This window comes from Nuphar pumila, chromosome 4, assembly GCF_984573655.1.
Source record: "Nuphar pumila chromosome 4, dmNupPumi1.hap1.1, whole genome shotgun sequence".
Classification (NCBI taxonomy): Eukaryota; Viridiplantae; Streptophyta; class Magnoliopsida; order Nymphaeales; family Nymphaeaceae; genus Nuphar; species Nuphar pumila.
Window position 1 is genome coordinate 143317444 of NC_143252.1, and position 15782 is coordinate 143333225.

A 15782-nucleotide genomic window follows, 5' to 3' on the forward strand; every position below is an offset into this window, starting at 1 on the left:
ACGCTTATGCCTTAGGAGGGGCATTGTAAGTGTCATGAAATAATCTGTGATGAGTTATCATCCTCAATAATTCAGATATGTGAACATGTATAAAAAAGTAGTTAGTGGATATACATTGATGATTGTATAGCGCACTGACTTCAAGATGTGAATATTGAAAGAAAATTGTGTATACAATTACCACATAGAATATGATAGAGAACTCTAATAGGAGGCATGGTTTGGGACAATGTTGAGGTGTGTACCTCTTGAGCAACTTGAGAATACCTCAGATGTTCCTAGGTGACCCTTAGGGGTTAAAACGTTGCCCACTAGACACATGTAGGATGTATCATGAACCACAAAACTTTGGAGGCATGTATAGCCGCTCTGGGTCTTCGACTAGCTACCGATTAAGCTCCTTCGCTCTCGGCTTGCAATCGATGAGCAACTGTAGCACCTGTGTCTATAGTTTGGGTTAGTTTGAGCTACGTTGTTGTGAGTGGCTCATATGTCTGACCAACGTCGTAGACTCAGAGTTGTCTATGTGGGTTGTTACGCCCGAGGAGGCTATGTTCAGAACTGTTGATTAGAGTAAAAGATGTGTCTGAGAATGATAACAGATATACGATAAAAATGGGGTAAAACTCATAAATAATATGTGTGCATAAGTGACAAACTAAACTAAGAGCGTAGAGCTCATTATAGTTGTAATGGTTGTGTCTATTTGTAAATAGAATCTTATCCGGTTGTAGACTGTCTCTCTTCTTTTGGGTACAAGTGTAGGTTCAGGGACTGCTGACACTCACAAGACCTAGTATCAGACTGCGACTCTGCAACATCAGAACTATGATTCATCTTTATTTTTATTTTGCTTTTGTCTTTGGATAGTTGGTTTTTTAGTTATTTTTGAGATTATTGAGTAATTTGGTTCTAGAAACTAACATCCACAAACTCGGGCTGGAGAGGCCCCTCGGGTCATTGCACTCTCCCTCAACCCCCTCTGCTCCTTGGAGGAGCCATGTTGACTGGAGACTGCCCGAGCCACCCTCTGTGGTCTCCCCTCTCTGTCGCCCTCTTCTGTTGCCGGGACCAGCGCAGACGACCCCACGTCGACCGTCACACTCTCTCTTTCTCCCGCCCGCTCCTCGCCCTTCGGTGACCGGTTGTCGGACCCCCTGTGAGCGCCCCTCCTGCCGACGCTCGGTGCTCGCCCCCCTTCGTCGTCTTCCTTAGGTAACCTCTCCCCTTTCCCTCTCCCAACGTTGTCTTCTTCTTTTCGTTTTTCGGCAGGGGCAACACCCCTTGCCACCTGTATATAAGCTGTCAGGTAGGGGCTTTGCCCCTGCCTCTTAGTCTTTCAGCCGACAGGGGCGAAGCCCCTGCCTGTGCCTTTCTTCTGGTAGGCAGGGGCAAAGCCTCCTGTCTCCATCCCTTTTCTGGCAGGCAGGGGCTCCGCCCTTGCCTCTATACTTTTTCTATTGGCAGGGGTGAAGCCCCCTGCCTCCCGATGCATGGCATGGGCTCCGCCCCTGCCTCTTTGCTTACCAGCATCCCATCTACTGCTGTGAGGCAGAGGCTTCACCTCTGTCTCTTTGCTTTTCCAGCAAACAGGGACGAAGCCCTGCCATCACCTCCTCGTTTCAAACAATCCTTGCCTCTGTGTGTTTTTCGACAGGCAAGGGCAGAGCCGTGATATTTATGAAAAACATAAATACCAATATTTAAACATGATATTTATGTTTTTAATGGCTATTTATCATGAAAACCATGTGTTTTTTATTTTTAAATATTTTTTATTATATTTTTTAATTTAGTTTTTTATTGCCGAGATTTTGCCAAAAAAATGCGAGATGTATGAAAATTTTCATTTTTTAGCGAGTTTTTTTGAAAAACTATATTTTGCCGTTTTTAACTTTTGTTAGAATTCTAGATAGACAGGACCGTCAGGTCGACCTGACCGAGGGTCGGTGACGGAGGTTGGGAGGGCGTGTTAGGGTTTTGGACGGGCAGCTTCTGCATCGACAAGAGGAAGCGAATCGTCCCAATAAACGAAGCAAAAGCAGCTCGTAGAAGACTCATCCTCTCCTCTGCTAGGCCTCTTGGGGGTCCTCTTTGCTACCACATACATATATAGATGGAGGGCTGCGGTGGGGAGGAGTTCTTGTTCTGCAATCTCTGCGGGACGATGCTCTACTTCGACAACGTCCGCTATGCGTCGTGTCCCATGTGCAAGAACCGCCGGAACGCCAAAGGCAAGCCCTTCCCTAAACTCCCCATCTTCTCCCTTTTCTCCTCCGGTTCATAAAATTTCGAGTTACTGAATCTGCCTTTTATCACTATTTCGCCTTCTACTTAGATATTCAAGGAAAGGAAATACGCTACACTATCACCAACGAGGTACTTCCCTCCCTCTGTTTGATTCTTTTTTTTCTTTGGGGTGTCTCTGTATTTGCTTCTATGATTTTGGTGTGTTTGTTATAAGAGTCGGCGCTTTTTGGGAATCTTTTCATCCTTGAAAGTAGGATGGTGATATAAATCGTAATCACTAAAACATATGAAGAAGACACGAATTTAACGTGGTTCGGTCGGTTGTAGACCTACATCCACAAAACGGCTAAGCCACTCTCAATTTGTTCGGTCTGTTATAGAGCCGTGTTTCAACATTCCCCCTCAAGTGGGGCGAAGATATCATAGCAGCCCCACTTGTTTATGATGCTCAGAAACTGATCGCGAGATAGACTTTTTGTTAATGCATCAGGCAACTCGTTCAAACTTTCTGTGAATGGAGTTTGAATTTCACGGTTCTGAATCTTCTCACGAACATAATGACACTCAATTTCAATATGTTTTGTTCATTCGTGAAAGACAGGATTTGCGGCTATATGAATCGTGGCTTGATTGTCGCAGTACATAGAAATTGGTAACTTATTCTGGATTCTCAGATCTTTTAGCACCATTTTTGTCTATGTGATTTCACTTGCTGTTGAAGCCATAGCTCGGTATTCTCCTCTGCGCTGGATCGAGAAACCACGTTCTGCTTTTTGCTTTTTCAGGAAATCATATTCCCTCCTACAAAAATATAGTAGCCCATAGTGGATCGTCTATCTTGAACATCCCCTGCCCTGTTTGCATCGGAGTATCTAACTATATCACAATGCCCGTTATTCTTTTACCGTAAGCCTTGACCAGGAGCCCGTTTAAGATACTTCAAAATTCTCTCTACAACTTTAAGATCACTGTGTGTAGGAGCATGCATGGCTTGACCTGCTTGATTGATGGCGTAGGATATATTAGGACGAGTGACAATAAGATAAATAAGTCTTCCTACCAGTCATTGATATTTGTCATTGTACTCTATAAGCTCCCCCCTTAAGCTTGTCTGCCTTTTTTCCTATTTTACTTGGAGTTTCAACGGCTTTGGCTCCAAGTTTGCCTGTCTCCTTGAGAATATCCAATGCGTATTTTCTCTAGTGACAGAAAAATGCCCTTTTTTGAATATGCCAACTCAATACCAAGAAAGTATTTTAGCCTTCCCAGGTCTTTGATGTTAACAATTCTATGTAAATATTCCTTAGTTTTGGCAATTTCCTCGTGATTTTTTGGTAATTTCCTCGTGATTTCTGGTTAAGACAATATCATCCACATAAACGAAGACCACAGTGATATCAAGACCGATTTTTTTAATAAATAAAGTATTATCACTGGTACTTTGAAGAAAACCCCTTTCTTCAAGAGCTTAGCTTAGCTTAGAGTACCATGCTCGTGGTGACTGTTTTAGACCATAAATGACCTTCCTCAACTTACACACAACGTTGAGTTATCCTTCATCAGGATGCCTTGGAGGTAATTCCATACATACTTCTTCAAGCTACCCTTGAAGAAAAACATTTTTAATGTCAAGTTGAAACATATCCCATTCAAGGTTACAAGCCACCAAAATAAGAATTCTAAGGGTATTTATTTTTGCCACAAGGGCAAAAGTTTCGGTGTAGTCGATCCCTTGTGTTTGGGTATGTCCCTTAGCTACCAAACGAGCCTCTTACCTTTCAACTGTCCCATCACTCTTATATTTGATTTTGTAGATCTATCAACATCCAACAATTTTTTGTCCAATAGGTCGAGAAATAACCTTCCAGGTTTGATTTTTATGAAGAGCATCTAACTCTTCTTCCATAGCTCTAACTCACATTTTTTGAGTTTTGGTCTCTTGAAAAGTCGTGGGCTCATGCTGATCAATTTGACTCCGATATGCAACATACCTTGGTGACAACTTGTCATAGGATATGTGTTTTTCTAAAGGATGAGCAACCAAATATGTAATAAAGTCTTGAAAACGAGCGAGAGGTCTTGAAGTGCACTTCGACCTTCGAAGAGGCGGTTCATGAACGGGGACAGGATCATCTTCTGGATTGGATTTTGTAGTCTCATGAGAATCTTCAGGAGATCTATGTATGACAATTATATCGTCCATACTTCCCAAGTTAGGCAAAATCGGGTTTCTATCCTCTATTCCATTTTTGCAATTTTGTTGTGAGAAATATGACCTTTTTTCATTGAAGCTGACGTCCCTTGAAATAAGCATTTTTGAATTTTTGACATCAAAACATTTATATCCTTTTTGAGTCACAGAGTAACCAAGAAAAATATATTTTTTAGCACGAGGACTGAGCTTATCACGGTGACAGGGTGAAATCCACACAAACACTTCACATCCAAAAGTGCGTAAGTGTTTCGTTTTGATTTTCCTTCTCTTCAAAATCTCTAGAGGAGACTTTCCTTGAAGTTTTTTTGAGGGCAACCTATTTATCAAGTAGCAGACCGTCAAGATAGCTTAATTCCAAAAAATTTTAGGAACGTTACTTTGAATCATAATAGCACGTGTGACTTCAAGAAGATGACAATTTTTTCTTTCCGCGACCCCATTTTGTTGAGGGATTTCAACACACGTGGTTTGATGATCAATGCCATGAGCCTTCTCAAATTCATCAAAGGCCAGATTTTTGTATTCTTTCTCATTATCTGTTGGAAGAGCTTTGATTTTGCCATCAAATTGAGTTTTCACAAACTTGTAGAATTCTTTAAAAATAGTCAAAGCTTCATCTTTAGATTTCATGAGGTAGATCCATGTGCACTTTGAAAAATCATCAATGAAAGTAATGTAGTATTTGAAACCACCAATAGAGACCATGGGGACTGATCCCCAAACATTAGAATAAACTAATTGAAAAGGTTTACTAGAAAGATTTTCAGCTAATGGAAAAGGTAATCTACTGAGTTTTGCATACTGGCAAACATCACATAAGGAAGTATCAAATTCGACTTCAGGAATAAGAGATTTCAATGCCTTTTTCGATGGATGCCCAAGACGATGATGCCAAAATTCTCCATTATGCTTTTATGCAGTCATTAAGGCTGTATGATTCCGATTTTCACTTAAAAAATAAAGACTGTTAATGCACTTTCCTTCACCAATCGTCCTCCTGGTTTGTCGATCCTGAAAAACATTGTTAGTCGGAGAAAAAACCACATTGCAATCAATAGCCTTGGTGATTTGAGATACCGACAAAAGATTAGAGGCTAATGTGGGTATAATAAGAGCTTTGCTGAGACCGTAGCCGAAAAAATCTTTAAGGCCAAAACTACTGATTTTAATTTTAGATCCATCGGCTAAGGAAATGAAACCATTGCTAATACGATTTTCATTATGTAAAATGGTCTTGTTATTCACCATATGTTGGAAAACTCCAGAATCTATAATCCATTGAGAGTTAGAAGTTATACCTGAAGGAGCAGATTGTGAGACATTCTCAACGGTTGTTGAAGCTGCCATATTGTTGCCATTTTTTTCAAGGGTTTGGAGCAAATGCGTCAAACTCTCAATAGTGAGCGGCGTTTCATCGGATTATTTCCTTTTCCACATGGCTGGGAGGAGATCATCTTGATTTTCGATACCCTGTTTCTCAATTGAAACCTAATAAACTTCACGATTTTTATTTCTCATATTTTCTGGCTTTCCGACAAGAAACCAACAACTTTCGCAGGTATGTCCCATTTTTTTACAATGTGAGCATTTAACTCCTTTCCCCTGGTTTTTATTGTTGGGGAACTGCTGCCTTGGTTCATTCTTGCTTATCATAAAGGCATTTTTTTTAGGTGCCTCAGGGATATCCATATTATCTTATGAGTTCTTTACACTCCTCCAGGCTTCTTCTGTCATAATTAATGAGTAAACCGTGTTTAATGAAGGTAACGATTATGTCATCAAAATTTGGCTTCTCAAATTTTCATATTCAGGTCCCAAGCAGGCCAACATTTGGAAAATTCGTTCTTGTTCTTTCTGTTTTTGAGCATCTAATGGGTTACTAAAACTTATGGTGTATGAGTCCAACTCATCCCATAAAACTTTGATTTTCGCATAGAATTTACTAAATGCGGTCTGATTGTTTTTTCTAAGGTTGCATAATTTATGGGTTATCTGGAACATTTTGGCGATATTATATTGTTCTCCGAACATCCCTTTAGTAGCCTCCCATATTTCTTCGGCCGTATTCAAGAACAAAAAACCATTTGCAATCTTAGGCTCCATAGAATTAAGTAACCATGACATTACAAGATGGTTATTTGATTCTCATTCTTCGTATGCTGGGTCACTTAAATCAGGTTTCATTTTTTTTCCAATCACATAACCCAATTTCATTTTGCTGCTTAGGAATAAAGTAGCAAATTTGGATCATTGTAAATAATTGAAACCATTCAGAGACACATTCGTGATTTTGAGATTTGGACTGACTTGTTCTTGAATCATGATTTTTTGAGGGTTATTGAAGACGTCTCCCACGGTCTGGCTTCCACTATTGCTTGCGTCTGCCATAGAATCGTCCTTTCTGCACCCTTAGCAACCTAGCTTTGATACCATGATATAAATCGTTAACACTAAAACATATGAAGAAGACACGAATTTAACGTGGTTCGGTCTGTTGTAGATCTACATCCACAAAACGGCTAAGCCACTCTCAATTTGTTCTTATTCCAAACAGCGAGAGATACACGATATTTATAGAGGTGTAGGGGGAGAAGATAAGTACACAAAATATGAAAATATATCATGGAAAGATATCCAGCAAGATAAGGATATCTTGCTGGATTTATAAGGCTTATCATAACAACCAGGATAATCATGATAATCTTGGCTCAGCCGTTTATAGAGTCGTGTTTCACTAGATAGGGTTTCAGATCAGGGATTTGAGGTCCTCTGTTTGAGTGAACGTCAGAACTGGTGTGGGCCCCACACCAGATCTGTCATTCAAACACTCGTTTGCAGTGATAAGATTTAATATACGAGCAACTAAAATAATTTAGAGTAAGATTCAAGAAAATCAGTGTTCTTGCCATAAGCACCAGTCAATTGTATCAAGATGAACATAAATAATCCAATAAAGAAGATTCATCAGATCTTGTGGCCTTGGCAAGTTTCCCACTTGGCTAGGATGCTAGGTTTGTTAGCAAGTTGCGGATGCATTCAAGTTTACTTCTAAGTGGAAGATGTTAGTACTCAACATGGATTTTCTGTGTTGATCTTGCAATGACTAATAATAGAATGAGTTGAAATGGATTTTTTCACTTGAATTTTGCACAAATCATCCAACAGGTAAACATCTTAGAAAAAATTGTAATTAGCTTATATACAGGGGCAAGAAATTGACAACTGATCATCCATGGAGACAGACCTATTCCCAATTGTTCATCCAATCTAGAGGAAGTGCAGATTGTGTTAGTCTTAATTCTTTTTGTAGATCTTTGATCTACATGTCACAAAGGCTCCCTTTGATAAATTGCTGCAACAATTTCTCAGTTTTATCATCCCCCAATTCTCATGACAACTTTTTCAAGTAAGAAAAAGGAAATAATAATTAGACCAGGATGGTTGGGCATTGTCATTTTCTTTCCCCATTTTTCTCTTTGAGAGTTTTAGTGGGGGGTATTCCTTGAGGAGGCACATGTTCTCAAGGATAAACAACTAACATTTTTTCCTATAATATCTACTCAAAGAATGCTTCAGGATACAAATTACTCATGATTGAAGCATGACTATGAGCATGAACATGAAACCATGATACTTGTGCATTTTGCTATTAATTATGTGATTGAGGCATCACTGTGAGTATGGACATTAAACTACAATACTTGTGTGTATTTTACTAAGTATTTTGTGATATGACAACCCTCATAATTTAATGGAAATTGGTATATATTTTCATGTGAATCAAGTCGATACAGGAACACCTGAGTTTTTCAACAGCAAAGATCATTTTGCAAGATTTCAATGATAACATCATTAAGCCTGGAGGTATTGTGAATGTTACCTCTGAAACTGATGACAATTTCATCCAATGAAGCAAATAAATCCCCACATCTTCTCTCCAGTTGCAGCAGCAAGTGGAAGAATACTTGGAAAAGGATAAAAAGCCTCTCTAGAATATGATACATAGTAGCACATTCATTTCAGCTGGTTTCTTCCCATTGAGGCTCTTTGGGTTGTTGTGCCACACAAAAACAAGAAGTTTTATGATTTTATCTACTCATTACAGAAGGATCAAATAAAAAAAATGGAAAAGTGAAGCTTAGTCTGAATAAGCGGGCTAGCTAACAAAAATTTTTCCTGCTACACTTACTGTTATGATTTTTCTCTAGTTTTATGGCTCTTCAAGACACGACCTACAGCAGCCATTGCATCATCCAATTTACGAATCTTAAGGAAACCCCTTACAACAACAATATCACTAGCAGAGAAGTTAACCTTTTCCATAACTAGATCAATGAGCTCATACAGTGTGTCCTCCATTGATAGAGCATAGAGACCTTCAGCTAGCATGGAAAATGCTGAATATTCTGGTAAGAAACCTTTGTTCATCAGCGGTTTCTTGGTCGTTCTGTGGTGGCTGCTGAAAGGTTCTCTTTGATAGGATTGTTCAATCAATCCGACCACCTATTACCAACTTTTTTTTTTGTTTGTGATTTGGAATTGATTTCCCTTTAGTTGACAGCCGGTTTTAGGAGATACTGGAAAAATAGGTAGAGTTTAGACTTTAGACCCATGACTTTGGGATTGACTGAGAAGGCTATTTGGCTGAAAAGAATCCAGAGTATGGGCTTTACTTCCCTTAGCACTGTCAGTTGGGGCAGTTTTTGATGGCCACTGTATTGATGATAAAAGCTGTATAATTCTGAAGAATGTCCTAGTTTTATGGATGGAACATAGCCCTCAAATATAGTTTTTGACTAAGCTAATCAAGATTGGATGTATTCTTCTCTAATTTGATGAATGTATCCTTTTTTTCTTAGGGCATGTTTACGTGCCGTGCCATGAAAACAAGCGTTTCCACAGGCCCCACCATGGCTACGCAAATGCTTGAATGCATTTCATTTCAGAAAATGGGCGATGAAATCAACGGGACGACCCCCCTTTTAGGAAGGTGGCCCGACTTCGTTTCTGCGGAAGGACACTCTGCCTGGATTGCAGCACAGAGCGTCCTTTTAATTTTCATCAATTGTACCTAGAAAGGCAATTCACATAAGCATTATACAGACTTATATTCAACATACCGAAGATCATCCTCATTCATATGCCTTAGAAAGATATTTTCAAAATCAAAATATAGATTCATTGAACCCAAGTATAGAACATGTCTTATAGCCATCCACTCATATGTAGAACCATTATCTTACAATAATGCTAAGAATCATAAAAAATAGATTAGAGCCACAAATGATGAATTGGAGGCCTTAGAAAAGGCAAAAACTTGAAAAATTCAAACAGTACCTAAAGGAAAGAAAACGTGTAGATAGGTTTATAAAATTAAAACATGATTGGTTGATGGTCTCACCTAGTATATATCCCACAAGGGTTCTACAACCGCTTTTTATAAGATTTTTTTGCAACTGTCCTTGGATGATCTTAAGCCCCAGCTCTGAGTAGTTGGTATGGTGAATATCATTCCTATGATTTTAATAGAGGAGTATTGAGAGAGGAAAATGGCCTCTCGTAGGATCATCATGATCTCCACTGTCAAGAACAAACAATTCTTGGGTCTACAATGATGCTTTGGACCAAAACATGTTCAGTTAGCATCAACCATCCCTTTATGCATGTGGTCAGGCTGGACCTTGTGATACCACCGAAACCATTGTGATGTCGCTCTATTGAGGCAAAAAAAGGTCAACAAGACCTCATCTTTTGGTGTTTTTCAGTTTATGGAATCTTGATCTTGGCCATTAACCTTGGGGAAATCTATTAGTGAAAAGTAGGGCTGGATTTTCCATCTTGAATGGTGTCTCCATCATTATCACCTACTGAAATTGAGGATGGAGGTGTACAAGGATTACCTGTTTATAAGCGACTGACCAAGGCCACAATATTATCAATGTTGATATTCATCAGCTTTGCAAGTTCTGCAAGACCAACTTTTTGCAACCTCATTCTTCAGTCTTCTTGTTCCTCCATCTTGCTAGGTTTTCTCAGCATGCCATGGTCTTTGCTGATACTAAATGCTAAGGCTCAGCATCAGACCTCTCATAAAATGACAAATAAAAAAAAAGTGATAATTCAGTTTTACCTTCAATCATCTTTATGTAACCTGCGTAAAAGAGAATGAAAGCACCTGGTTCTTATTCATAGATTGCTTTGATCAATACCTTGTGTGGGACTGGTTGTTCTTCATAGATGACTTGATCGATACCTTGTGTGGGAGCAGACTCTATTGTGTGAGATTTGCTATAACAGTCTAAAGCATCATCTGTTGTGGTATTTGTTGTTGGATCAGCTCTGCCATTGATTACCCGAGTATCATCTAATGCATTATGTTATTGTCAAGTTGAATCTCTGTGGTACCTTTTCTGTTAGCTTTATTGTAAAGAAAATTGATGAAAAAACTTGGTTCCACTTTACAAGTTGCTTACTTTCTTTTGTCAATACCTTGACTGGGTGCAGTCTATGTTGTCCTAATGTTGCTATGTAACTTGAAATGATTGTGATCACACATCAACTGCTTGTCTTTTCTCAATGCTGCATCCAGGATTTGATCAGTTCTGTGGTTACTTTAGAAGAATTGTATATGGTCATAGGTGGGGGCATGTTATATGATGCACATTTACGTAACATGATTTTTTTTTAAAGGAGACAAAGACAAAACCCTGTGTGTTTCAAGATAATGTGAAGCATTAACTGGACTATTGCCACTGCGTCCTGTTTTTCCTGTCTACATTTGAAAAGGGAGATTGATTTTGCCTGCCAGTTTACGACATTGACTGGCATACTCAGGTCGACCAAATCACAAAAAGAAATCACAAAAGAATAGTTTGATTCTTCAAACTACGAGGAAACAAGTGCCATATACTCTCATTTGACTGTACTGTTTTTGAGGTTCCCAGAATGCGGCAAATGATGCCTAAGTGTTTTCCAAATCACTTCAAAATGCAAAAGGGGAAGCATTTTAGAAAGGCTTTATTATGCCACTCGTGTCAATGACTATTGTTAAGAAGTTTGTTGAGACAGACCACATAGAATGAATTAGGGGTGTCAATGGGTCGGGTTTGGTTCAAATCTAGGTGAAACCAGACCCAAACCTGATTTGAGATGATGGTAATGGGTTCGGACCTGAGTCTAATCGACCCACATAAGAGAAACCATACAAGAAACCATACCTGGATCCTATAAGGATTAAACCTGAACCATTCCCTGTAAAATAATATTTTTTATTATTTTACATTGAAAATTTGTGGATCTTAATTGGAACTCGGGTCGGGCCTATGTCTGGTATAAAATTTCATAAACCATACCCGACTCCATATATTATTTGGACCCTTCAGGTCCGACCTGGATTCTAATCGAGCCTTCTTATTTATCACCAAACCCTGACCCTATAGGGTTTTGTACGGGTCGGGTTTGGGTCAAACCTGACCCATTGACACCCCTACATAGAATGCTTATTTCTGGTGTACTAACAATGCCTTGTATGAACGTGGTCACATGATTTGCTTACTGTAGAATTCATTCGCTTATGTTTAAGCTTGTCACAATTTGTCTTCCAATTGCAGAGGTTGAGGAAGAATCTAAATTTTAACCAGCTTGATGACACTGATGGTGAGATGAAGAAACTAGAGGTAGATAAACATACTATCCGAAACAAGGGTTTGTGAATTCCTTACAATAAAAATGACCGAGTTCTTTGATTTTCACATTTTAGGTGAATGAGTCATGTCCTAAATGCGGCAATGATAAACTTGAATACTACGTCAGACAGGTGAGCCAATTTCAATTCTTTCATTTTGGTCTTGAGTTATGTTTGGGACATTCATTAATGTTTCTTGGTTCACTGACTGGCAGTTGAGATCAGCGGATGAAGGCCACACAGTATTTTATGAATGCCCAAAGTGTCCATATAAGCTTGTATTAAACACCTAGCTTCCTGCACTTGATTCGTCAACTGAGAGAAGAAAAAGTGAGTGTTCTCCTGACAAAGTTGGCAATATTTCTTTCTGTTTCACTCGCTAAATGGACAGAGCTGGAAGATGGTGCATGTGAGTTTCAGGAAATGATAAAAAGCGGGAATGTGGTTCTCCAATTTTGCCCATAAATAGTGAGAAGATATTACGAACTGTTGATTGTTATAGTAGACAAGTTCTAAGTTTCTCTGGGAACTTTATGTTTTTCCTGCATAGAATATGTAATGGACCTCTGCTTTTATTGAAACGCTTTAAGCTTTTACATGAAGCTTTCTTTGTCTCTTGCGTCTATGTGAATCTGGTTCTTTACTGTTACTTTCTTGCCATCTTTTGATTATAGCAATGAATCTCAAGAATGAGATCTTTTTGAGCTGACAGCATGATGATTTGTCATTTTAATAATGGTTGAGACGATTCAGGAATTCGGCAAAGTGTTTTCTACGGCTATCCCCAAGAACACGTTTGTGATTAAAAAAGAAAAAAAATGTCTTTTTAAAGGCCAAATGTGATTTTGTGTTAACATGGTTGGAAGCGTCCTTGATATCCAAGAGGGTTTTCTGAGCAAAATTGTTTTTCAAGTATATGCGTCACAGTGTGTCATTCATCTTTTTCCTTTTTGCAATCATGGTGTTTTCTTTTTTTCTTTATCAGGCAAGCTGCACATTGAGATTTGAACTCGAGACCCCTTGGTTATGATAGTGCAACCTAACCATCCAGCTTTCTCATTTGAACCCACAATCATGGTGCTTATGAACATTGTGAGACAAAAATGTCGATCGCATATATGAGCTTTATATGATGAGGATCTCTCTCTCTCTCTCTCTCTGAAGTTTCTAATTTTTTTCTCCTATTTTTTCGCTTTCTTTTCGACAGTAAAATGCTACAAACAAGTTAACACTAAAGTTATTTGTTACGGTGGATAGGATTCCTTGCACACACATTTCATTCAATCTCCTTGATGTACATGGCGATCCATCCAAAGGCATGAGGGCTTCAAACTAAACAATCGCCCTTCAGCCATAAATTTAGCTCATGATTAAAATTGGAGCTCCGTAAGGGAGGCAAGGCACATCCGAACCAGAATAGCACATCCTGGAACTTCCTCAAATCTTGTGTATCTGCAGAACAGAACCAAATAAGCATCAGAATAAAATGGAAGTTGATGAAATCATTGGAACGGGTGAACTCAAATGGGCTCATACATTTACAATATTTACAGCCACGAACTCCAGCAGTTTGTAAATTAGAACGAGTCCATCACTCTTTATAGGTATTTATGGATCAAAGCTTGTGGGTGTTTCATCTTTCCACCCCTTGGTAAGCAAATCGTAATTGATTGATGCAAGCTGAGACAAATTCTGAAAGAAAAGAGCAGTCAGTGGCGATGAAAATAGGTCTGAAGCCGCCAGAAAAACAAAGTTGAACAGCGACAAGAAACAGATTAAAATACGAGGGTAAAAGCTAACAATAAAATTGCAGCAACAGAATTTATTTATTAAGAAAATTATTGATTTCATGGTCATCAATTTGTTAATTTTCTTGTGGAATGTAGAAGACTATTTGTTTTTGGTAAAAGGCATAAATTTCCAGAGAGCATGAAAACTTGTTGAGCCAATGGTACCATGACATGCTATAGGGTGGCTTAGCACAAACCTTGCTTTTGTGCTCCTATAAATCACATGTACTTCAATCAATGTCAGGTTGATTTTCCTTGGCGTGAAGGAAAATGTGTGTGTGTGTGTGTGTGTGTGTGTGTGTGAGTGAGAGAGAGAGAGAGAGAGAGAGAGAGAGAGAGAGAGAGAGAGAGAGAGCCTTGGGAAAATAGGATGCTTAATTTGAAGAGCATACAAGACTTTAATATAATGCATACCTTAAATGAGAAATTACTGAATGAGTAATTTACTGGCAAGCCTGAATCAAACTCAGCAAGGCTTCCACATTCATCATCCTATTCACACGAAGAAAAATGGAAACCAAATCAAGAGTTGAAGCTTTAAAGCAACAAAAGTTAAGCATAAAGGAAAAGTTAGTTCTGCTGCAGAACGCACCAATTCATCTAGCTGGTTGTTCAAGGAATCGTGTATGCCACTTACACTTCCAGTGTCAGAGATGTCAAACTCATTTGGTACATAGATGCGCTCATCAGATGTATTCCATGAGTAACGACTTGTAAAGTAGCTTGTATCAAAGGCACTATCTGAAGCGGGAACAAATGCAGCCTAGAAGCCATAGGCAGTTTAAGATCATTTACTTACAAGCTACTGTTAATAATGATTTCAGCGCATCGTACCTTCTGCCTGGCAAGCGTGTCCCAATTGATGTCTTTGAAAAACACATGCTGTTTCACCTGGAAAAATAAGATGCCTCTTCCAGCATAAATTCCACTGTTTTGTGAGCTAGGAACTGACTTTAGATTTGTACTCAGGATACAATGCCACAATCAGGCCAAGTACTGCAGCTGATGGGACAGATTCGAGCTGGCTCTGGGTCAATCCCAATCCGGCCTAATCAACCCTGCCAGACTTTTACTCGGGCTCAACAAGCTTGGATCCTTCTAGTTGAAATTCAAGACCGATACAAAATCCTATATATAATTTAAAAGTTAAAACAAAACACAAGCAATAGTAACATCAACCTTTTGACGAACACAAGGTATCAAGGTTGAATCTCAGCTTGGCTCAGTTGCATGTTGCTCAGAGCACATCAGACAATCAAATTCAGTATCAAAATATAAGCATTCTGACTCAGGTTCAGATTATAAAATGGACCAATCTGAAACCTGTTGTAACACCCCGATCTGGGACCTCAAGAGCCCAAGTTCGGTTGGTATTACTTCATAGAGAAAAGAGTTCAAAGTTTACACAGAGAAAACGTGGCTAAAAAAAACTTTTTATTTTATTACCATCATCACATTTTTTCTTACAAAGTTCATCATTCATGACAAAGGAAAACAAATACATTTTAGTCAATGACAAGAAAATGAAATATACCAAATGCTCTATTGTAGAAAGATAAACTGCTCACGTTTTGATTGGTCTAATGCCTGAAATCTACAGTTGTAATTAAACCAATCAAAACAAATGTCACATAAGAACTAATGGCTCCCTAAAAAGAACATACGAACGAAAGCATATTTGACACACAAATCAATAATAGGGAGACATTTTAACACAAGATGATCTAATGATTTCTTTCACATCTTAGAGAGAAGAAATTCTAAACAAATGTCACATGTGATCTTGCTAAAAATGTCCACCCAAGAATCAAGAGTGAAAGATATTTGAGTAGAAAGCCTTACA

General features: G+C 38.8%; 1 protein-coding gene across 1 annotated transcript; it reads left to right on the forward strand.

Annotated features, from left to right (window-relative positions):
• The first annotated feature begins 1957 nt into the window (after positions 1 to 1957).
• LOC149841439 (DNA-directed RNA polymerase I subunit RPA12-like) lies at positions 1958 to 12761 on the forward strand. The gene is made up of 5 exons (XM_090004802.1): positions 1958 to 2234; positions 2339 to 2379; positions 12076 to 12141; positions 12225 to 12281; positions 12365 to 12761. The coding sequence occupies exons 1-5, from the start codon at positions 2117 to 2119 to the stop codon at positions 12440 to 12442; spliced, it is 360 nt and encodes a 119-aa protein (XP_089860928.1). The 5' UTR covers positions 1958 to 2116; the 3' UTR covers positions 12443 to 12761.
• Positions 12762 to 15782: the final 3021 nt, after the last annotated feature.

Coding starts and splice junctions, on each gene's coding strand:
- LOC149841439 (XM_090004802.1), top strand. CDS start 2,117: ATGGAGGGCTGCGGTGGGGAGGAGTTCTTGTTCTGCAATCTCTGCGGG. Junction 12,142..12,224: donor GTGAGATGAAGAAACTAGAG/GTAGATAAACAT, acceptor TTCACATTTTAG/GTGAATGAGTCATGTCCTAA. Junction 12,282..12,364: donor TTGAATACTACGTCAGACAG/GTGAGCCAATTT, acceptor ACTGACTGGCAG/TTGAGATCAGCGGATGAAGG.